General features: G+C 51.0%; 1 protein-coding gene and 1 long non-coding RNA gene across 4 annotated transcripts in view; one reads left to right on the top strand and one right to left on the bottom strand.

Moving 5' to 3' along the window:
• Positions 1-480: 480 nt before the first annotated feature.
• Positions 481-5,977, top strand: LOC143272068 (uncharacterized). Its single transcript, XR_013049475.1, has 3 exons — positions 481-631; positions 967-1,073; positions 4,825-5,977. It is a non-coding gene; the product is annotated as an uncharacterized LOC143272068 (long non-coding RNA).
• Positions 5,978-7,850: 1,873 nt separating this feature from the next.
• The window catches only part of Ctnnbip1 (catenin beta interacting protein 1), a 49,678-nt gene continuing 33,944 nt past the window's right edge, over positions 7,851-23,584 (bottom strand). For all 3 annotated transcript variants that reach the window (XM_076565659.1, XM_076565658.1, XM_042272469.2), the window contains one exon: positions 7,851-8,481. In XM_076565659.1, the coding sequence (XP_076421774.1) occupies positions 8,423-8,481 (59 nt within the window). In that variant the 3' untranslated portion in view covers positions 7,851-8,422. The remainder of the gene's footprint in view (positions 8,482-23,584) is intronic.

Raw genomic sequence — 23,584 nt, 5'->3', positions numbered from 1 at the left:
AGGTCACTGCCTCTGGGCAGACAGCTTCAGCACTTCTGATGGGCATGTGGGTCAGCATGAGAAAAGTTCACGGACACAGAGTCCCCCAGGATGATGTAATATCCCTGGGAACAAACACCCAAAGGGGCAGCTGGTAGCAGCAGCCTAGGCTAAGAAGCAGGGGAAATAAAAAGGAACAGCCAGGCCCCACCGGGCCCCACAGATTCCAAGGCTGGGGCTGGGAGCAAGGCCTTTCTAAGGGGCCACAGTAATGAACCACACAAAGAGGCCCTGGCCATCAAGATAACCTGGGAGGCTACTTGGAATCCTGCAGGGGTGGATGTCCCCGTTCCTGTCCGACCAGGCCCTTCTGCACTGGAGGCTGAACTCCCTCCACTGAGGCTCATCTTGCGTCTTGTTGCTGTGGTTTCTGTTTCATGTAAGGGACACACAAGGATGTGCTCTGCGTAAACAAAGGGCTATTTTTACCACCTCATTGTTTTCTCACTTGCTTCCTAGCTCCTCAGCCAAGGTGCACCCCAGCGCTGCCTGGGGCACACCATGGATATCACAGATTGGCTCTGCCCTGCCAGGTTACAGGGATACCAGCCATCCCCATCAGGTGCTGCCTCCAGGGAGACTGAGGGCCAAGGTGAGAAGATGAGGTCTCCACCTGCCTCCAGTTCTGAGGCCGGCTGGGGAAGACAGGTGCCTGGGTTGGGGGCATTGCCCACCGTGGCGGGAAATTTCACCCATTTCTTCAGCCCCAGCCCACCTAGACCCGTGAAGGAGGCTGCATGAGCAGCAGACAGAGGGTTGGCCCCCTAAAGGGGAGAAGGGGGGGTAAAGGTTGGGGATGGATCTCTCAGGCTCAGACAGAGCAGTCCCTGCAGGGAGAGGGGTGAGAGGTGGAGGTGGGGTGTGGGAATAGGGGAGAAAGGAGTAGACGACCTTCACTTCGTCTTACCATTTTGAAATTCTCTGCAGTCAGCATCGGCCCTTGTCTGAGTCCCAGGCAGGCCGTCCCCACACCACACCACATGATCCCACCCTTGGCACACCACGGCTGATGAATGCAGACGACAGCCGATGAGGTAAGTGCCATTGTTGTTCTTACATTCCAGATTAAGAAACATGGACTCAGAGACCTCCTCTGACCTCTCACAATATACAGCCAGTAACTGGCAGTCTGGACGTGAACCCTGACCCACAGTGCTGGAACCCCAAGCCCCGGACCTGTCTTTTTGGATAAAGTGGTGGACGTCCCCAGGGACGGCTACACTTAGTGAGTTCCCAGCCCCAGTAAGCCCAGGGCTCCCCATCTAGGAACACGGTGGGAACCTGGGCTCTGGGTCCCCACTGGGTGACAGGAGAAAGCAGGAGGGTGTTGGGCACACGGGGTGCGACTCCCCTCTTCCTCCTCCTGCCTTCTGAGAACAGAGCTGGCTGCAGTGGGAGGGAGCCTCTGGCTGCGATGGCTTATTTTAACCACTTGATCATCAAGGATTTAATTTTATCCCCTTCACTGCCTGGCTGTGATTGTGTTTGGAGTTTTCAGCACAAGGCAAGCAGGAGGCCCCCAGAAGGCAGAGCTGCTGTGCCATCTGGGGGACCCCTCTCAATGGGGTCCTGCTGGAGAAGGCCAAGGGACACTGCTCCAGTTAACACTCTCTCTCCATGGGCAACAAAGCCTCTTAAGGGAGGAGGCGGCTCTGTGGTGATGGGGAAGAGAGCTTGGCCTCGGCTTCTACTCGGATCATCCCAGTTTGTCTAGCCTCATCAGAAAGCATTTAATAGGCACCTAATTGGACCTGGGGCTGGGCTCCTCCCTAAGGACTGCAGATAAGTCTGTGTTCTGTATGCCTTAGGAGCAGGTAGGGGTGAAGAAGGGACACCTGCCAGGGTGACTTCATGGTGGCCATGTGTGCTGACCACACACTGTACATAGGTCACACACTGTACATAGGTCACACACTGTACATATGAGCACACACTGTACATAGGTCACACACTGTACATAGGTCACACACTGTACATAGGTCACACTGATGAGTATCCTCCACGTTGCCATTATCCCTCTGCAGCGGCCTCTTGGGATGGATGCTTCCCGGTTACATGGCTCTCAGTCTTGTTGGTTGTCTCCAGAGCTCTCACTCTAAGCCATGTTTCCCCAGACCATGGCCACCATGTGGACACTGTTAGGTCTCTGACCCTAGAACAAACGGAGGTGCCTATTTAACATATCAAAGTGGATGCTGGCCTCTGGGTTCTCCCTGCATCCCTCAGTCCCTAGATGTTACAGGGTATGCTAGCATACCCCCTGTACCCCAAACTCTCCAGCCCAGTGCTTGGCTGCACAGAGGCTCTTCCCCATGTAACCCAGACACTTTGGTAACCTCCCCTTTACCTTTGGCCCCCTTGGCTGCTGTACCTGGCTCCCCTCTCTGCCCTCCCCCTCCATTCATATGGCTCAGAGTCATGTCCACTCTAGATTCTCCCAGATGGCTCTGCTCTCCCTTTTATCTGCATACAGCAAACTCTCTTCCGTCATACCTGGGAACAGTGATGTCCCTTCCTTTTTTCATTTATTTTTCTCATTCAGACATAAAGATTTACTCTGTGGGAGCAAACAATGCTCTAAGTCCAAGAGTGGAAGAGAAGTTTCTAGAAAAACCAGCTTAGCTTAGTTAGCAGTGAACTGCCATGTCTGCAGGGTGTGATGGGTAAGAAAGCAGAGTCAAGATGGCAGACCAGGGGCAAACCAGGAACACATCGATGTCACCCATTCCTGGGGCTGGCACATGCAGAGCACTATACACCACTGACCATTAGAATCTAATACTCATCAGCTGTGTTATCAAGACTAGGCCATGGAAGATGCCCGGTGTCTTGGACTGTTTTCTGTTGCTTGCTGTATCAAAATATGAGACTGGGCAAGTCACAGAGAAGTCCGTTTGGCTCCTGGCTTTGGAGGCCGTGGAGTACAAGGGCACGGCATAGTGGAGGCTCTTGTGCTACGCTGAGACATGATGGACAACACTTGGCGATGCAGAGCAAGCCAGCACAGGTCTCTTCCTCCAATAAAGGCACCAGTGTCAGCATGGGGTCCCACCCTATGACATCATCCCATCCCAATGACTTCTGAAAAGCCCTGTCCAGGTAGCATGGAAATAACAAATTTAGGGATTAAGTTTTCAGCACATGAACTTCAGGGACCACACTTAAGTTACAACATGTGTGCAAAGGAATAAAAGATATTTGTGAATGTTCACCTCCTCCCACTGGAAGCAAGGCCAGGGAGTGGACACTCTGGGAGGCTCTGGGTCTGAACTTACTTCCTAGGGCTGTGCAGGGTGGGTGGGGCTCCCACAGGTGTGTAAACAGAAGCTCCTTCCCCAGAGCGTTAGGAAGAGGCCCAGGCAGAGAAAGAAGCCCCGCCTTTCCCTCTTCTTGCCCTCTGACCCCTTGGCTCTTCTCATAGTCCTGAGGTCAGAGTCTGTCTGACTAATAAAGTATGAAGAGATACGGTGATATTTTAATTGTACTGAAATGTGATTTTATTTGTATGTTAATAAAGTTGCCTGGGGGACAGAAAAAAAAAAAGACACTTGTGAGGGCCGAGAATGTAGCTTAGTTAGCAGACTGCTTGCCTAGCATGCATGGCACTGGTTTTATACCCAGCACTGCATAAACTCAGCCCATACTTGTAACCCCAATGCTTAGGAAGTTGAGGCTGGAGGATCTGAAATTCAAGGCCATCCTTGAATACATATTGTAAGGCCAGTCTGGGATACATGAGACCGTTTTTGTTTGTTTGTTTGTTTGTTTTGTTTTTCTTGACAGGGTTTCTCTGTATAGCCCTGGCTGTCCTCGAACTCAGAGATCCACTTGCCTGTCTGAGTGCTGGGATTAAAGGCGTGTGCGCCGCCCACCCAGCTTTTTGGTTTTTTTTTTTAAAGGCATTTATTTCACTGACTTCGCCTCCTAAACACCCAGCTGTCTCCCAGAATATCAAATTATTTCAAAGGACAGCACAGGAGTAAATGCTTTCTAAATGGGGCTTCCATGGTTAGTTTGAGCCTAGTTTATCTTTTAGGAAAGGTGCAGGTGTCTAGGCACAGGGGGCCTGCTCATAGGACTGATGGGGGTGTAGGGTGGTGCTGAAGTCCCTTGGGGTCCAGAGCTACCCCATTTCAGGAAGTTGGTTCCTGCCTCCATCAACTGGACCAGGTGCCACAGAAAGGAAGGATTTCTCGGACACAAAGGATCCCGTTTAAAGGCCGAGAGCAGCCTGGATGCTCACAGCTGCTACTCACCTACAGGGACAGAGACGGCTTCATTCTCAACTGTCTCCTACCCTGGGAATGGGAAACACTTGCCCTCCAGCCGCGCCCCCCCCCCCCAGGCTGTCTGCGCTCCTCATCTCATCTTTATCCCAGTCCTACCCTCCAAGCTCATTATCAACAGCATGCATCTGCGACCATGAAGACAGATCCGTGAGGGGCCTGCTGTGTGGGGCCGGGGGCCCTGGAGACCCTTTCCCTTCAGCTGCAGAGCGTCCTGGCTCATTTTAAGTGACCTACTTGCTTTTACAGACTCTGTGTCAGACAGCTCAAGGTGAATGACTCTCAGCTCCATCCAAGCTCAGCCAGAGGCTGGACCAGGGCCAGCTTGCCCCCCCTCAGAGCGATTAAATAGATAAGCTGCAAGGTTTGCCCTGGGGCTTAGACCCAGCGAGGGGCAGATTCTATACACATCTTTCTTCTTAGCCTGAGTCCTCAAATCGGCGTTTCTTCTGTGAGTTTGGTTAACTCAGCTCATCTGTCTCTTTCGCTGTGATGACAGACAAACTCTTTCCGGACAAGGAATTCCAGAGAAGGACAGACCAAGTGGATGTAAGGATAACCACAAGTCACTTCCAGAGGGAAGGTGCTCACTTGTGGGGCGATGAGCCCCAGATCCAATGCTGGGCAGGCATTTTCCTGAGATGAGTCTGGCCACAGCATAGGCTGCATGACTTCAAAATATGTTTTTCAACACAAAGGTGGGTTTTTGTTTTGAAGTAACTGTTATCTTGCCTTGAATTCCTGAATTTAAGTGATTTTCCTGCTTCAGACTCCCGAGTGGCTGGGAATACAGGCCCTCAACTCAAAACCAAGATTCACTGCTGTCTAAAAACCCCAAAGTACTGGGTGTGGTGGCACACACCATTAATCCCAGCACTCAGGAGGCAGAGGCAGGAGGATCTGTGTTTGAGGCCAATGTGGTCTACATAGGGAGTTCAGGTCAGCCAGAGCTACATTTGAGACCCTGTCTAAAAACCAAACCTGGTCTAACCAAAAAACCTCACAGCATCAAGAGTCCAGAGAAATTTTTTAAAAATATATTTATTTTAGATTATGTGCTTGTGGATATGTGCATGTGAGGCACTGGATCCCCTGGACCTGTAGTTACCAGCAGTACACTGATATGGAAGATCACTGACCTCAGTGGGCCATGGGACGAGGATTCAGGATCATACGGAGTATCTGCATGGTCAGATGAACTCCCCTTCCTGAGGACCATGAGTTAGACAGATGTGGAAATCCTGAACACTGATCCAGACCAAAAAATAAGTGGTCTGCTATTTTCTGAGCCAGAGTCTCGCCGTAGCCCAGCTTGGCCTCAAACTTCCTACTCAGTCTCGGATGACCTGGTCCTTCTGGTCCTCCTCTCTCATCAGAGGCCGGAGTGCTAGGATTTCGGGTATGTGCCATCACACCTGTCTCATATGGTGCTGGGTGGGAACTGAGCTACATCCCCAGTACTCCACCCCCAACACACGCTTTTGAGATCAGGTTTCACTGTGTGCTTTGGCTGGCTTTGTAGACCAGGCTGACTTTCAACAGAGATCCACCATCTCTGCCTCCTGAGTGCTGGGATTAAAGATGTGCACTACTACCAAAGCCCTTCCTCCCGAGGTAAGGTCCCATTTAGTCCAGACTGGCCTGGAACTAACTAACTAGCCAAAGATGACTGTGAACTCCTGATTCTCCTACTTCCACTTTACAAGAGCAGAGACTACAGATAGGTGTGAATATACCCAGCTCTTTTTTTTTCCTTTTCTTTTTTGAGATGGTGTATCACTGTAGCCCAGGCTAACCCAGAACCCAACTCAATCCTCCTGCCTCAGCCTCATGATTATTGGGGTTACAGGTACGTGTCACTGCAATTGGTTTATATGATGCTGAGGATCAAACCCACGGCTTCAGGCATGCTAAGCACTCCTGAGCTCTGTCCCAGTCCACACACACCCTTACCAAACTTCACGATGCCCTCCCTCCTCTACATCTCCTGAGGAGGCCCCGGTAGTGCCAACCTTGAGAGAGAAACCAGCTCAGCTCACCCACCAAGCTATGAAAAATCTTTATTGTTTTATTTTTCTCCCTTAGATAGACTTTCAGTTGGAATAAGAGGCCACAGGACACTTGCACTTCCTCAGAGGGTGAGCCTGGCCGGTGCTGTAAGAGTGAGCTGAGAGCCACTGCTGGGATAGAGCACGTCACCACCAGGGCTCAGCTCTGAGGGAGTCACAGGAATTGACTGAAGGTGGCGACACCCTACTTTATATAATCTCCCGAGTGAGGGGAGACTGAAGAACCCCATCTGTGCCCAGGAGCTCAGCCACATCTCCAGTCATGCTGAGCTGGTTTTCGAGTGTCTGTATGTGTGTGAACTCACACTGTGCCTGCACACACACACACACACACACACACACACACACACACACACACACACACAAACACACACTGTTCCTCTCCAGGAATGATGCCTTCAGCATAGCTGATTCTCCACTGTCCTTGCTCCCTGGAACTCAATGGCCTTGGCATGTCACTGTCATCTAACAGTGACCATGTGCTGGAGGATACGGGGTCTTAGCTATGACATTCGAATTCTCCTCCTGGAACAAGGCTGGTCGGTGAAAACCATCCATCAGCAATGAGGTACCCCAGGGCTTGATCTCAAGACATGTTGGCATTGGGCTGTACACTCCCTGACACATGGGAGGCCTAAAGCCCCAAGAAGGGAAAAGGCATGTAGGGGTAGGGTGGGTGAGATGATAACTCAGACCCTCCTCAGGAGTCGCTGTAAAATGTGACCCTGAGGGCTAGCCTGTGGGGCCCACTATTGAAGGTCTAGCTGGTCCTCATCGTGGGCATTTTATAAAAGAAGCCTTGTTTCTGTCCCTTCATGGCTTGGAGAGATGCCGTGTAGTGGAGCGTGGGCTCAGCTCGAGCACACCTGCTACCCAGGGGTTCTGGGAGTGAAACTGGGGTGTCTGCTTGGGTAAGGACCCTCTTAGGATCTTCAGGATCTGGTGATGCTGAGTCTCAGGGAAGGGAGTGTGTGTGGTGGGGGGTAAGGGCAGCCAAGAGAATGGAGCTGCCAGCCAGTGCTGCTGTGCTTAGCATTGGGCTGGCCAGGGAAAGGGCTGCATAATTCATTCTCACCCCAGGAAACTGGCTGGCTGCCAACTCTCAGAACTGAGTATATAAATCCTGCCTCCTGGTCGGTCACCCCTGAGGTCTGGGCTGCCGGCTCACAACACAAGGCTCCTTGGGGGCCCTGTTTTCCAGCTCTGGACCCTGCTCGGGGTCCCTGGGGTCCCTTTGCTGGTGGAGGCAGGTGTGGTCGTCAAAGCACAGCAATCTCCAGGTGTACCCTCAGGCCTCAAATATGCAGCAGAGTGGAAGTAAGACCATGGCAACGGGAGTCAGGGCTGAGCCAATGGGAAACCAAACCCACATACTGAATGCCAATCAAATTCAAACACAAACCCAATACGTGAAGGCAGCAGCAAGCTCTTTGTGTAATAAATATTGCAAAGCTCATCTGGTTTCTTTCTTTTCTTTTTTCAAGTCAAATCTAACAATCAATATCCCCAAACCCTGTTCTCTGCATCAGAATAGAGGAGGAAGTTGGTGATGTGAGCACAACACCTGCAGCCAATCAAAGAAAAGACCATTTCCCACAAGCCAGCCAATCCCAATCTTTTTCCAGTTTAAGCAGCCAATCAGGCCTCTTCACGTTCCTGAAAAATGACCTAAATAAAGCACCAGAGCTCGGAGAGCTTCCGGGGAAGCCAGACACCGAGGCGCAAATTTTTAAAAAAATAAAGAGTCAGAAATAAAAATAAAAGGTTTCCGTTGGTCAAGATTTAAAAATAAAAAGGTTTCTTCCTGCAGCCAATCACGAGTCCATCCCTTCAAGCCAATCACAAACCACCACTGGCATCTCCCTCGATGCCAGCCCTGCTGAGTGGCTGGGGTGGGGAGGGTTGGGTGGGGTGAGGGGAGAAGAGGGAGGGAGGAAGGTGGTTTGCTACCGCTCAGCTCAACCGGTAGAGGAGCCCCACAGATCTCCAGGCCCTCAGTAGCTTTCAGGGTGTTCCAGGGGCTTTCAGCTACTGCCTCCGGTCTTCCGTCTCCGACCTGGAAAACGCCATCACCACGTCCTCTGCACCTGCAGACCAAGGAACAAGAACTGCTGATGGTTTCTGGTATCAGAACAAGGCAGAACGGCCGTGCTCACCGTGGAGCATCCCTTCTCTACCTTCCCACCCCTGGCAAAAGGGTGCAGAGTGCTTCAAAGTGGCTGGGGAGGTAATTCACTTGGCAGGGAGCTTGTCCTGCACGCAAAACCCCTGGGTTTAGTCCCTAGCACCACACGAACTGGGCGATGTCACTGACCCAGTACTGAGGAGGTGAAAGCAAGGGGATTAGAAGTTCATGGTCCTCCTTGGCTACATAGTGAGTTCAGGGCTAGCCTGGGGTACATGACAACCTAAATAAAAGAGGGAAGGAGAAGAGATATGCTTCTAATTCAGTCCATCTTCCCCCTTGTCTTCCTGCAGCCAAGCTGGGGACATGGCAGTGATCCCAGCCTGATGCAAGGCTTCAGGGTGTGGTCCAGAGGCTTGTTCAAGGCCACACTGCTAAGACAAGAGACAGGTCTTTGGTCCTGGAGCAGGGCTCTGCTCTGCTCACGTCCCTTGTTCCAAGGGCACCACAGTAGGTGGGAGGCAAGATTTTCTTGGGAACCTCTACTTTTCAAGTTTAGATCTTAGAGCTGGAGAGATGGCTCAGGTTAAGAGCACTTATTGCTCTTGCAGAGGACCCAGGTTCAGTTCCCAGCACCTACATGCTGGCTCACAACCATCTGTAACTCCAGTTCCAGGGGATCTGACACTCTCTTCTGACCTCCATGGGCAAAATGCTCATATACATCAAATAAAATACACACACACACACACACACACACACACACACACACACACACACACACACACATGTTCTTTTTTGAGACAAAGTTCTGTGCAACACCCCTGGCTGTCCTAGAACTCACTTTGTAGACCAGGCTGGCCTCAAACTCAGAGATCCACCAGCCTCTGCCTCCTGAGTGCTGGGATTAAAGGCGTGTGTCACCACTTCCTTTGTCTTGTTTTCCCTAAGACAGGCTCTGATACTTGGCCAGAAGAGGCAAGGGGAGGAGGGAAGGAGCGAGCTGGCTGTGCCTCTCTGTCCTCGCATCCCACACTACCTGTCTGCCTTTTCTAACTGCTGGTCCAGCATTTTGCCCTGAACAGTAACAGTCAGGCTGCCTGTGGCCTTTCTGGCGTACTTCCCTTCTGCAATATTGGAGGCAACCTCCCTGGAAGAGGCAGATGGGAACAGTAGGGGCAGGAAAGGCCTCCAAGGATTGGGTTGGGTGGGGGTGGGGTGCAATTGAGCCTCTGGCACTTGGACTAGGGTCAACACTGTGTTAGCTATCCTTGTCCACACAAGGGAGTGCTTCCGGCACACCCTGCTGCTTGGAGGAGCCAGGAGGCACCTCAGGTGGCGCTGCAGAAGGGTGGCACGTGTGATACATGACAACTGGAAGTCCTGCCTTCACGTCAGCACCGTGGTGCTAAGGCAACTTAATCTGTCATCTACCCACCCTGTTTCTGCCTCTGGGATTCTGTACTTATCAGTATTCTTGAAAGGGAGACAAGCCTCCAGAAAGGAGCATAGATATCTGGCTTCTTGGGAAGAGACACCTTTGCTTGAGAAGCCCTATGAATCCTTTCTGTTTGCTCGGCAACATTCTGTTCTTGCTCCAGTCCTGGGACCACGCAATATCGCTGCAGGCAGGATTGTCCTAGCAACCACAGACTCCGGGATTACATCATACTCCACATGGCAGCCGAGCTGGGCACCTAACAGACACTCATTTCTCCAAGGGCTGCCTCCAGCTTGCTGGGCATGAGCAAGATTGCCAGTGTTGGCAGAAGATGCTTCTGTGGCAGTGAATGGTGACAGCCCACTCTTTCTCATCTGCCTCATAGGCTTTCTCGAAGGGACCCTGGGCCTCTGCAGTGAGGTGCAGGGGCAAAAATCCGCACTGGGTCCCCAGGAGGGAATGGTGACTATGCAGAGGGAATGGGCCACCGGCTCCTTGAAGAAGCTCAAATCCCCATCACTGAGCTCTACAGGCTGCTCAGTGGGTACATACCCTGTACTATGAAGACAGGAACTGTGCTGGCTAGTTTATGTCAACCTGATACAAGCTGAAGTCATCTGAAAGGAGGGGACCTCAACTGAGAAAATAACCTCCGTAAGATATGGGTGTAGGGCATTTTCTTAAAGTGACTGATGGGGGAGGGTGCAGCCACTGATGGGTGGGTCCATCCCTGGGCTGGTGGTCCTGGGTTCTACAAGAAAACAGACTGAGCAAGCCGTGGGGAGCAAGCCAGTAAGCAGCACCCCTCCATGGCTTCTGCATCAGCTCCTGTCTCCAGGACTCACTTGTTCCTGCGCTCACTGCTTGTGATGATGAACATGGAACTGTGAGTGAAATAAACCCTTTCCTCTCCAAGTTGTTAGGTTATGGTGTTTCAGTGATAACAACAGAAACCCTAACTAGGACAATGACCTTCTCAAGGTCACACAGTCACTCTGATAAGTATGTAACAAGACACGTAGAGCAAAAGCTTTGTGAGAGTTTTACCCTCCCACACTGCCAGCTGGCCACATACTCCCTGAATGGAATCCACAGGCCTCATTTCAGAGCCTCTGCTCTGTTGCTGGGGCTGCAGAAGTCCACAGAGGCTCTGCCCATCCCACACTTTCTCCTGTTTCCAACAGACCTGATGACCACTGGGACCTTCCTTCCTTTGAAGTCAAAGAGAGGGCAGGCTGAAGTTCCTCCAGAGCATCCTTTGACCTCCATATCATTAGTGGAGCAGGTACTCATTCAGTTAGAGCCCAAGGATGCTGGTGTTCCCTCTCTTCTCAGGAATTTGGACCAGCAAACAAAAAGGATGGGAGAGCTGCTCAGACTGTCATCATGGCTTGAGCCCTACAACTCAGTTCCTGAGCCAGAAGGGGCACGCAGCTCCCTCACAGACCCTCTTGGCTGTCCTGTAATGCCCATCCTCTACCCCCAGGTCAGCGGTCTGTTTCTTTTGTAAGGCTCCACCTTTCCCATTGGTACCTTCTGTCTGAACTTGTGCTCAGCACTTCTGTGCATTGCTTCCCACCAGATGCACGTAAGCCCAGGCAGGGGGGGCTCCTCAGACACCCCTGAGTCTTCTCTAACAAATTAAACGACAGGAGTACTGAAACCGGACAATGCATCACACGCACACACGCACGCACGCACGCACGCACGCACGCACAGATGTGGACCTCCTATGAATATAGACAAAAAGGCTAACAAAGGCTAGCAAAATGTGTAGAACAACGTATCAAAAGGGATCATATATCCAGACCAAATTATTCTAGGAATGCAAGGCTGGTTTAACATCTGAAAATCATTTGATGTAATATGGTCTACCAACAGAATAAAGTACAAACCCCACACCATCACCTTATACACAAAATGAATCTAACAGAATCCAGCATCCCTTCATGACAGAAGATGCACTGAACAGGAAACATGGGGGTTTCCAGCCTGATAAAGGGCACCTACAATACCAAAACTGTCACCATACTGCATGGCTAAAACTCACCCCAGCAAGACGGGAACGAAAAATTCTGTCTGTTCTCCACACTCTTCCTCAAATTGATTTTTGCTTTGCTTTGGACATTTGAGACAGGGTCTCATGTAGCCCAGACTTCCCTTTGACTGACAGGCCTCTTGCCTCAGCCTCCCCAGTGCTAACATTTCAGACATGTGCCACCACACCTGGCTTCTCTAGATTGTTCTGAAGTTCATTCCTGGGCAATTAGGCAAAAATAAATAACTAAATAGCATATACATTAGAAAAAAGGAAGGAAACTATTTCTATTTGTGGATGTCATAATCTTATAAGTAGAAAATGCTCTGCAAATTCTACTTACTAAAAAGCTATCAACTGGTAAATATGATAAAGTTGTAGGGCATAAGACCAATATGCAATTCTATTTGCATACACTAGCAATGAACAATCTGAAAATGAAATTAAGAAAATAATTTTATTGATAGTATCATTCATTAACAATACTACAACACTTAGGAACAATTTTTATTACATTTACTCATTGCTGTGTGGGTAAGAATGTGTGTGCTACAGTACATATGGAGATCAGAGGACAACCTCAGAGGTCCCATCTCTCCTTTGACCTTGTGTGTGTGGCCTGGAGAAAGAACGCAGGCCTTACACTCTAACCACTCAGAGAAACAAAAAAGTTGAAGTCATCTGGCAGTGGTGGCGCACGCCTTTAATTCCAGCACTTGGAGTCAGAGGCAAGCAGATTCCTGTCAGTTCGAGGCCAGCCTGGTCTACAGAGAGTTCCAGGACAGCCAGGGCTCCACAGAGAGACAAAAAACAACAAGTTGAAGTCCATTACCCACTCACCCTGCCCTTTTCAGTGATGGATTAAATGAATCTAGGGCACAAGAAGGAGGGGTAGACTTCCACTGAGTCTCTTCTCCAGTTTAACTCAGGCTTCTAGGAGACAGGGTCGAACTATGTAGCTAGCCCAGGCTGGCCTCAAGCTCACACTCATATCCCTCTGTCTGCCTCCTGAGTGCCGGGGTTCCAGCCCTGGCCAGCGAGCTCCTTAGAGCAGCTCTGCACCATTCTGGAAACACAAGTCCAAGTTCCCAGGAGGAGCTGCTCCTGGACACATGGACAGGCAGGAGGAGGGACAGACACTAACAGCGATAAGCAGCGGAGGAATCAGCTCGCCCTGAACAACCGCATACCCTTTGGCCATTCTGAAACAGTGCCCAGCCTCGCTGCTCAGGCAGCTGTGGTCATCTTCAGCGTTCTCAGCTCCACGACGGTGGGGGCTGGTGAAACATGGTCTCACGAAGCCCAGGCTACCCTCGCCTTGTGACCTACTAGTTCCCAAGTGCTGAGATTACAGGTGTGCATCTCACACCCAGTTTCCTGAGGTACTGGGATCAAGCCAAGACTTCAGGAGTGCTGGGCAAGCAGTCTTCAACTGGATTATGCCCCCAATCCCATTAATCTGATCTGTTCTCCACAGTGCACGCGCTGCGTGACCAGGGACTAGCCTCGTTCTCAGTTATATTAAGAGCACCTGGGAAAGCCCCTTGTTCAAAGACAAGAAGCAGCTGGGTGAACTGGAGGCCCAGGGTCTGGAGCACTTACCTTTAACTACACAGAGCACCTAGTTATTTCTCCTAGAAGGGAAACAACTATCTGTCTCTAGTCACAGCACTGAGGAATGCCACACCTCAGACAAAGCCTGGACCAATCTGTCTGTGTTACTATAAGAATGGAACCAAGACCCAGGATTAAAAAATATCACCAACGAAGCCCGAGATGCCTTAGGGGAATTCAACATGGAACTCAAGTTCAACTGTCCTCCCTGCCTCTGCCTCCACTACTGTGGCTCATGCATCTAGAAAGCAGGGCGGAGGCTCAGCTCTCTGACAGGGTGGGGCAGGCACCACTGGTCCTTCCATCCCACGTCCAATGCCAGCTCTGGCCCTTTACTAGAGCTAGTCAAGTGACTGGGGAGGAAAAAATGTCAAACATGCAGAAGCATAGAAACAGGGAAGCTGGCCCTGGCTGGGGGTGGGGGCCAGACAATGGGCTCACTGGTCTGTTTGTGAGCAGGGGATGAATTCACACCAGCAGTGTTAAAAGCAAGGCTCTGTCTCAAGCCAGCACTCACACCCAAACCAGAACACAGCGGGGACAACATGGTGTGTGGAGAAGGGCTCCTGAAGGTGGATGAGAATCACTCTTGCTATTTTTCTGTTGTAACTTAAGATGAGTTCTCGATACGTAGCCCAGACTGACCTTGAACTTGTAAGTCTCTTGCAAGCCCCAAAGACCCCACAGACGAGGATGGGCACAGCCCTATGTGGATGGCATTGAAAAAAGGGGGACTCATACGAGCAACACCAGCCACAGCTGGATACCATATGACCTAATTTTGAGCTCCTCAAAGCCCAGCTTCCATGATAGCGGGAGCCCTGGGCACAGGGGCCTTGGCTCTGCCGTCCTTAGGGTCACTGAAACTATAGCACCCCTTACTGGCATGGTGTCCCAGGACTAATCCAGCTTCAGACATTCTGGGGTCAGGTACTCCTATGGAACCTTATACCTACCTAGCCAAAGTAGGAGATTAGAGACCGGGACTGGGGAGATGGGCCAATTGGCAACATGCTTGCTGGGCAAGCAGCAGGACATGTGTTCAGATCCTCAGCACCCATGTGAAAACGGGGGCTGGCAAAGTGTGTCTGAAACCTTCATGCTAGGTTATACAGGGGCATTACGATCCTTGGGGCTCACTGACCAGCTAGTCTTGCTAATTGGTAAACTCAGAGACTCTGGGGGGAAAAAAAAAAGGAGGAAGGCTGACAATATGCCAACTTAAATTGAATCCCTAGAGCCTTGTAAAGGCACAGAATGTGTGCGTCTGTAATCCCAGCATGCCTAGGTGAGACGGGAGGCAGAGCCAGGAAAACTGCCCAGAAGCTGTGGCCAGCTTGCCTGGAGTGTGAAGCCCAGCAGAGCCAACTAGAGAACCCTGCCCAAGCAAAGAGGGGCAAGAACAACCCTGGACGTTCTCCTCTGACCTCCACATGCAGGGGGGCATGTCCACACGCACTTGAGCATGCACACGCACATGATTAGCAGCCTATTGGGGCTGAGAGATGGCTCAGCGGTTAATACTTGTTGCTCTTGCAAAGGACCCAGGTTCGGTTCCCAGCACTTGGTGGCTCACAACTGTTTGTAACTCTAGTTCCAGGGGACCCAGTGCCCTCTTCTGACCTCTGTGGACACCAGGCATCCATATGGTGCACAGATATAGATGCAGGCAAAACATTCATACACATAAAATAAAATCAATTTTTTTATATCAGCAGTCTGAAAAGTTAAGAAATTGCAACCCTAAGGCTGTAGAGACTCCCAAATTCCCAAGGCTGATAGAGGAAATCCCCTCTGTGAGTCATCACCAACGTAGGGCACTTTGATTAAGTGCCTCTAAATCCCCAGGGAGCACCCCTGCTGAGCCTTGGGAGCGCCAAGCTCAGTGAGACATCTTCAGCACACAAGGCGCCAGCTCATGATGGAGCAAGCACCCCAGGCATACAGTGTGATTCCATGCTCTAGCCCTTCCCTGACTACCTGGCTTGGGTACAGCACCTCTCCATGCCATGAGCTCATTATCTTTAATGTCAGCAAGCACCCAGTTCTGCCTCAGTTACCAGCTCTGGGGAATCGCTGTCTGGAAAAAAACAGGTCCCAAAGGGCCAGCGAAAGGAAGAACTTCTGAGGGGACAAGGCTGGTGCTCCCCCCGCACTGGGCTTTCTCCCACACACACACACCAACACCCACAGGGCAGCATGTGCTGTTTTTAGCATCCCAAGGCTACGAGCCAGGTGTTCTATACACCTCCGCTTTGATACCCCAAAGTTCCCAGGGGATGCTTTTTACCCAAGGTAGCAGCACCACATTTGGGTTGCTATGGGAACAGTGGGTTCTGATTCACCAAGGGCTAAGCAGTAGGAGCAGGCTAGGATGTGTGGTGCCGACTGGGTTCCAACAGCCAGAGATGTCATAGGTGGACTCGGAGAACAGGCCAAGGAGGGTACAGGAGACAACCACAGGCCCTCCCAGGACTCTGCTGTTGCAGACTTGGCATCTTGGCCCTGGACCTGACCCTAACTCTGACTACCTGGGCATCCCGGGAAGTTCCAGCACACTCAGCCTCAGTTCATCTGTCTGCAAAATATGGTAAGCGGCACCTACACCATCTCTAACACACTAGGAGTAATTTTTACGGACAACTGAGGTGTCAAATTCCAGCTGCATTCCCTGAGGCCCCTGCACCCATCCCTCCCCTCCCACCCCACTGAACTTGCAAAACATGTGTGCATGTACACACACACACACACACACACACACACACACACACACACAACCTCTACAGTTTCCTTTCCCAGGCGAGATGTTCATTGCCCTCATTCAAATTTTTCCAATCTCTCCCCCGAATATAAGCTCATCCAGACCAGAGAATTTGTTTATGTCCCAGAAGGTGTCCTAGTTGGCTTCACCTGTCAACTTGACATAGCTTACAGTCACCTCAGAAGGGAGTCTCAATAGAAGGATTGCCCAGATCAGACTGGCCTGTGGGCATGCCTCTGGGAGACTGTTTTTGTTGTTGTTGTTGTTTTTTTTTTTTTGGTTTTGTTTTGGCTTTTTTGAGACAGGGTTTCTCTTTGTAGTTCTGGTGCCTGTCCTGGATCTCACTCTGTAGACCAGGCTGGCCTCGAACTCACAGAGATCCGCCTGGCTCTACCTCCCAAGTGCTGGGATTAAAGGTGTGCGCCACCACTGCCTGGCCCTGTATTTTATTGTTAATTGATCTAGGAGAGCCCAGCCCACTGTGGGAGGCATCATTCCCTAGACAGGTAGCCCTGAGCTGTAGAAGAAAGCTAGCTGAGTATAAGCCAGCTTGTGAGTCAGCAAGCATGGTTTCTGCTGTGCCTCCTTGGCTGTGAGTGAGTTCCTGGGTTAGAAGTGATGCTGTGTGCAATAGTGAGCGGGCCTTGAGTTCCTGCTCGGCATCCCGACAGTGGACTGATCTGTAAGATGAAATGAATCCTCTCCTAAGATGCTTTTGGTCAGAGTGTCTACACAGCAACAGAATGAAACTAAAGGACGGAATGTGGGAGGTGGCATGGTCCTGTCTCCCAGGGCTCAGGGGTGGCCAGGGTCTCACTAAGGACCTTGCGTAGTCTCACCGTAGACTCTGGGCGTCAGGACCACCTTGGAGCTGTTCCCTTGTTGCTTTAGTTCCGTCCACCTCCTCACCACGACAGTAGGTTGATACCTCACCCCAGGCTATCCTGGAACTCCTGAGCTCAGGTGACCCTCAGCCTCCATAGCAGCTAGACCATAGACTAGCTCCATCATGTATACTAGCTGTTTAAAATGTGGCACCCTAGTACATCTGGTAGTCACTATGATTCACTGAATCCAGGGAAGGGCACAAGGTCCCCTATGTGGCACAGGCTGGCATCAGCTGCCGAGTGCTAGGACTACAGGTACACCACACCATGCCCTGCTTTGTCTAAAATGCAGATTACCAGGCTCTTCTGGCGAGTACTGTGAATCACTGGGGCTGAGGAAAGGCCTGCAGCCTGTGTTCTAGCTTCCTGAGGGGGCTCCACTCCCAGTCAGTCCCACATGGAAATCTGTACACGTACCCTATTGTCTGTCCTTCATGGAGAACAAGGCTGTCATCGGACACCGTCCTGAGCTTATAGTAATGAGAGGCTAATGTGACTGGAACTGTCCAACTGCTGGACAGAGTGGCTGGACGGAAGTTCCCCTCCCAGGACAGGGACCCACCTCTTAGCTCGGTGTTGGGAAATCTGAGTCATGCCAGGGGCTTTAATGTCTTCCAAGCATTTGTTGTGGGCTTTAAGAAACAGAACCACATGCTGGGTAAAAGTGGTCCTTCGGAAGCCAGAGCTGGGATGCTAAGCCTGCCTGCATCTCAGCACATTCTTCACTCTTCTTTTGGGTTCCTTTCCTTTCTCAGTACATGAGTTACCAACCATATCCCTGTGGAGGGCTGTACCATGCACGTGACTTCTGGCTCAACTCTGTTACTGGGTTACAGGTAATTCTCACAGAAGTGTTGATTAAAGTTAAGAGGCTGAGCTTCCTGTCCCAGATGAACTCTCCCTGGGCTGACTCTAATTTCAGCACTGACTGTTTTCACCTGGGGCCTCTAGAAGGCGCCTTGAAGGAGCCTCAAAGGAGCCTCAAAGGAGCCTCAAAGGGCCTGGGGAGAGGAGATCCAGAAACCACAGTGGAGGGTCAGCAGGGGCGGTACAGAGAAGCTGCTGCCCACAGGGAGGAGCCACTCGGAGCTGCTCAGCCTCCATGAGGCTTTAGTTTATGCAGGACTCCAACAAACAGCTACTCTGGGTCTGAATGTGTGGTGTGAACAGGCACAGGCCTCTCTCCACAGACTCCTGATACTGTGTGACAACAGACTCAGAAAGCAAAGACTGGCATGGGGCTTCGGGGGCCAGAGCCGGGCACCAGCTGACCCTGGGAGGACCAGCTGACCCTGGGAGGACCAGCTGACCCTGGGAGGACCAGCTGACCCTGGGAGGACCAGCTGACCCTGGGAGGACGGTGGGAGGGCACGGGAAGGAAGAGAGAGAACAGGCTGAATGGTGCTGGGGAGGATTCCAGAGAACGAACACACTGGGTGGAGAAATGGAGAAGCAGCTCATGAGGCACCTCGGCCTCAGGGGCACTTTAAGGGTCAAGGGGAGTAACTGCAGAACTGGGTCACCCCCAAAGTACCCAGTTCCCGCTCACTTCCCACAACACAGCTATTGTAGTAACTTCTCAGCTTAACCATGAGACCAAGGGAACTTTTTTTTTTTTTTTTAATTCAGAGCTGAGGACCGAACCCAGGACCTTGCGCTTGCTAGGCAAGCACTCTACCACTGAGCTAAATCCCCAACCCCCAAGGGAACTATTTTAGGCTCTCCGGTAGCACCCTGAACCAGGTGCCTCTGTTTCTGCAGGGGAGAGACAGCAGGCCTGAAAAAGCCCACAGCCCTTTCCTGGAAATCCCTTGCAGAAGGTAGAGGCAGACAGAAGCTCTGACAGGCCCAGCGAGCCAATGTGACAACCAGTAGCTCTCAAAGGCAGAACAGGCATGTCCCCCGGAATTCCCTAGGCAGAGAAAGAACAAGAAGGTTCCTTGTCAAAATGAGCCATGTCTGCCCTGGGACACTGGACAGGGCCCACCCAAGGCACAGCACAAGAGTAACAATTCTGCCAGGTATGGTGGCACTCAGTGGTAATCCCAGTGCTCGAGAGGCTGAGGCAGACCATAAGTTCAAGGCCAACATGGGCTATATTCAAAAACCAAAACAAGCCATATAAAAAACATCTCTAGGGAGCACGAGAGAGGGCTCAGTGGTTAGGAGAACGAACTGCTCTTCTATAGGACCTGGGTTCAAGTCCCAGCACCCACATGTTGGCTTAATACTGGCACACATAAAATAATAATGAAAAAAAAAATCACAACTCTGGTTGAGGGCTGGAGAGAGGGCTCAGCAGTTAAGAACACCCACGTGGTTAAGGCCAAGTTCAGTTCCAGCACCGATGCTGGGTGACTCACAACTACCTGTGACTCCAGCTCTGGGAATTTTAACATCCCCTTCAGGATTCTGCAGGCACCTCACTCATATGTACACACACCTTCCACACAGCACACATATACACATAACCAAAAATAAATAAACCTTAAACAAAACAAAACTTAGGAGCCAGCAAGACGGCTCAGTGGGTAGTCACATGCAGCCAAGCCTGACAACTGGTATCCCATCCCTGGGACATACATGGTGGAGAGAACCAACTTCCACAAGTTGTCCTCTGACCTTTACACACACTCCATGACATGTGCATGCATGTGTGCGCGCACACACACACACACACACAAAATTAAAATATAAAAAATTTTAAAACCACAACTATGCTATGTAGGCAATTTGGCTACAGTGTGGCATTTGCAAGCCAGAGGCCTGCAACACCTGGTACTCACTAGGTGCCCTGTACTGTGTGTGTGGTACCCTCAAAGTCAGCTGCAGGTACAGGGGCCAGAGCAGCAAGGCTGCAGAAAGAGCCCCCAAGCTCCTACATCCCCTAGGTGACACCATGTAACCTGGTCCTCAGGTAACATGCTGCTGTCCTACTTTAAAACAAGAGCTGGGAGCACAGCTTAGTAGCAGAGCGCTTGCCTGGCGTGAGGGAGGGAGGGAGGGAGGAAGGGAGGAGAGGTCAGAGGGCAGGTGGGCGACCGGGGTGTGTGTGTGTGTGTGTGTGTGTGTGTGTGTGTGTGTGTGTGACAACAAAGCCCACTGTGGCCTGTCAGCCATCCCTAAATCGGCCTTAACAGAAACAATAAGGATGTATAAATGCTGCTGGTCCACATCTGTCACATCTGGAACCCACCCTGGCTGATCTAAGGTCTTGAGCCACTCTCTCAGCCAAAGAGCCATGTCACAGGGCTCTGGTGACACTCTGTGGGAGAACCCTTGTGTATTTCTTTGCAAGGAACTTGGCACAGAGAAGGAGCCTAGTGAATGCTTGCCATTATGATGATTAATAGCGGAAATGAGATCCGACAGGAGAGACTGGTCAATAACTTACGATAGACAGATGCTGCATATCATACAGTGACCAAAATGTCTTCTTGAAAACTGCTGAAGAGCTCATGAGACTGCCTGAAGTAAAAACACGTCTTACACATATATGCATGCATGCGTGTGTGTGTGTGTGTGTGTGTGTATGCTTTGATAAATATCGAAGTATTCATGCTGTGAAGTCAACTCTGATAGAAGTAACCACTTAGCTTGTGAGAGGCTATGAGGAGGCTAAGAAGAACACGAAGAAAAGGAAACAGAGTCCACAGCTACAGTAGAACCCAGTTCTTTAAGCTCATCTGCTTCTCCTCTCTCACTTCTACAGTGACCATGCATCACTTCAGAGCCAGGACAGACAATCGATGCACACTCTGTGGGATGACACCGAGGAGAAGGGGATGCTCAGCATTCTGTGGCCTGCTTCAAGAAGCTGCAGCTCCAACCCCCACATCTCCCACCCCCTACCATGTCTGCAGCTGGCCCTTTTCAGAAGGACCAACTTCCGAGTGAAGCATTGATTTCCTTTGGTTCAAAGCAGAGTCCTGCCTGGCTGTCAAGTCGCTTGGCCATCCCTGGGGACCAGGAGACAGTACTCACAGAATTCACTGCCACTCTCACTCCTAGCCCCAGAACCTGCTCAGGCACTGTGCTCAACCTTATTTACCAAGAGCCTGGTGGGGTCCACACAGCCACACCTAGACGCACACCCAGGAGGAGGCCTCCGTCCCAAGCTGCAGGAACTCAGCACCGGGTCAGCCGAGGGCCGAGCCCAAGCTGCAGGAGGTAGGGGTTGAGGGCTGAGCTCCTGAGCCTGCCATGCAGAGGCAGAGAGGAGAACACAGCAGTCTAGGATGAAGTCAGTCCCTGACTACTAAGGTGAGGGTCAGGGTACTGTGTAAGGGTAGCAGGGAGCCACTCAGAGACTGTAACTCCTTTAGTACTGTTTCTTCTGAACCTTCAAAAGTCACTCTGACTATGGGAGTGGAGAGTGAACCAGAAGATCAGTCAAGATGCTGGTCAGGAGCCAGGCAGCAGTGGTGCACACCTTTAATCCCAGCACTAGGCAGGCAGAGACAGACAGATCTCTGTGAGTCTGAGCCTAGCCTGGTCTACCACAGTGAATTCCAGGACAGCCAGGATAGCTACACAGAGAAACCTTGTCTCGAAAATGCCGCTTAGGACCTCTCTGTAAAAACTGAGTTAAAAGGCAGCTGGACAGACGGCTCACTGGCTAAGATCACTTGCCGCTCTTGGAGAGGACACCTAGATTTGATTCCCAGCACCCTCATGGCGGCTTACAACTATCCATAACTACAGTTCCATAGGATCTTAGCATCTGGCGCCTACTCCTAGCCTCTGCAGGGACCAGGCACACACATACATACGAAGAAAACATACACACAAAAACAAATCAAGCTGTAGCTTATTTTAAAAACGTGACTGAGCTAGCTGGGATGGGGAGCCACCAATTGGTAAGGTGTTTGCCTAGCATGCACAAATCTCTGGATTTGATCCTCAACAGCATGGTGGTGCATGTCAATAATCCCAGCTCTAAAAATGGTCAAAAGTTCAAGATTGGGTGGGCACAATGGTTCAGCAGGGAAAGGCACCTGCTGCCAAGCTTGAAACCTGAGTTCAATCTCTGGATCCTACATATAAGAAGGAAAAAACTACTCCTGATCCTCTGTCCTCCACATGGGTGTCATGGCAGACAATACACACACATAAATAAATGAAAAATATTTTTAAAAGTTTAAGATCATTCTCAGCTACAAAACAAGTTCAAGATAAGACCCTGTCTCGAACACACAAAAAGCCCGAGACAACTGGGACTGGAGAGATGGCTCAGAGGTTAAGAGCACTGGCTGCTCCTGCTGCATTTAGTTCCCAGAACACAAGCATGGTGGCTCACAATCATCTGTAACTCTAGTTCCAGGGTATCCAATGCCCTCTTCTGGTCTCTGTGGGTACTGCAGGCATATGGTATACATCCATCCATCCATGTACACACACAGAAAATAAAAATAAATCAATCTTAAAAAACAAAACAACAGGCCGGGCGGTGGTGGCGCACGCCTTTAATCCCAGCACTCAGGAGGCAGAGGCAGGCGGATCTCTGTGAGTTCGAGGCCAGCCTGGGCTACCAAGTGAGTTCCAGGAAAGGCGCAAAGCTACACAAGAGAAACCCTGTCTCGAAAAACCAAAAAAACAACAAAAACCTAAGAGAAGAATTCAAACAAGAAGGAGAGGCCGAGGACAATCTGGGGAGCTTTAAGGCAGGAGGATCAAAGCCCCTAGGAACAACCACAGTGTGGAAATGAGTCAAGGCTGTGTGCTGCCCCCGAACCTGGTGAGGACCCAGGTGGAGAAGCCGGTCTGGAAAGGAGGGACCCAGTTGGACCTGCTGAGTGTGTAGGGCAGGGGCTGTGTCAAGACAGTCAGATGAAGCTCTGGGGATTCGGAGAGGGGTCTGGGCTAAGGGTATATTCGGAAGGTATTGACCTGAGGCCTATGGAAGTCATGTGAAATAGGGTAGAGAGGGAAGGGGTAGGGGAAGACTGAATCTAGAGGCACCAATACACTGGAGAGGACAAGAGGAGGGAGGGGAGCACTGAGGACGAAGAGAGGAAGGAGGAAGTTATAGTGATCTTTACTTAGTAGAGGTCAGCCAGGCTGAGACCTGGGAGGGCTGCTGCTGCTGTTCAGTATCGGAGGCCACCAGGCCCCTGCTGAGACCATGTGGCCAGTGCTTAGGTGCAGTTTTCTGCCCCAGGATCTTTCCAGCAACTGCCCATTCTCTATAAGCACAGCTAGATTGTGGGTAGAGAACCACTCAGGTACCAGCCCCCAACTCTCACCCCAGTGGGCAAGAGTGTAGCTAGATGGCAGCTGGGTTCCCAGGGGGCTGGGAACAGAGGCTGAGTGCTGTCCTTTGGG

This window comes from Peromyscus maniculatus, chromosome 2 (assembly GCF_049852395.1).
Source record: "Peromyscus maniculatus bairdii isolate BWxNUB_F1_BW_parent chromosome 2, HU_Pman_BW_mat_3.1, whole genome shotgun sequence".
NCBI classification, from domain to species: domain Eukaryota; kingdom Metazoa; phylum Chordata; class Mammalia; order Rodentia; family Cricetidae; genus Peromyscus; species Peromyscus maniculatus.
Note: the sequence above shows the minus strand (reverse complement) of the source record. Positions and strands in the feature narration are given on the sequence as shown.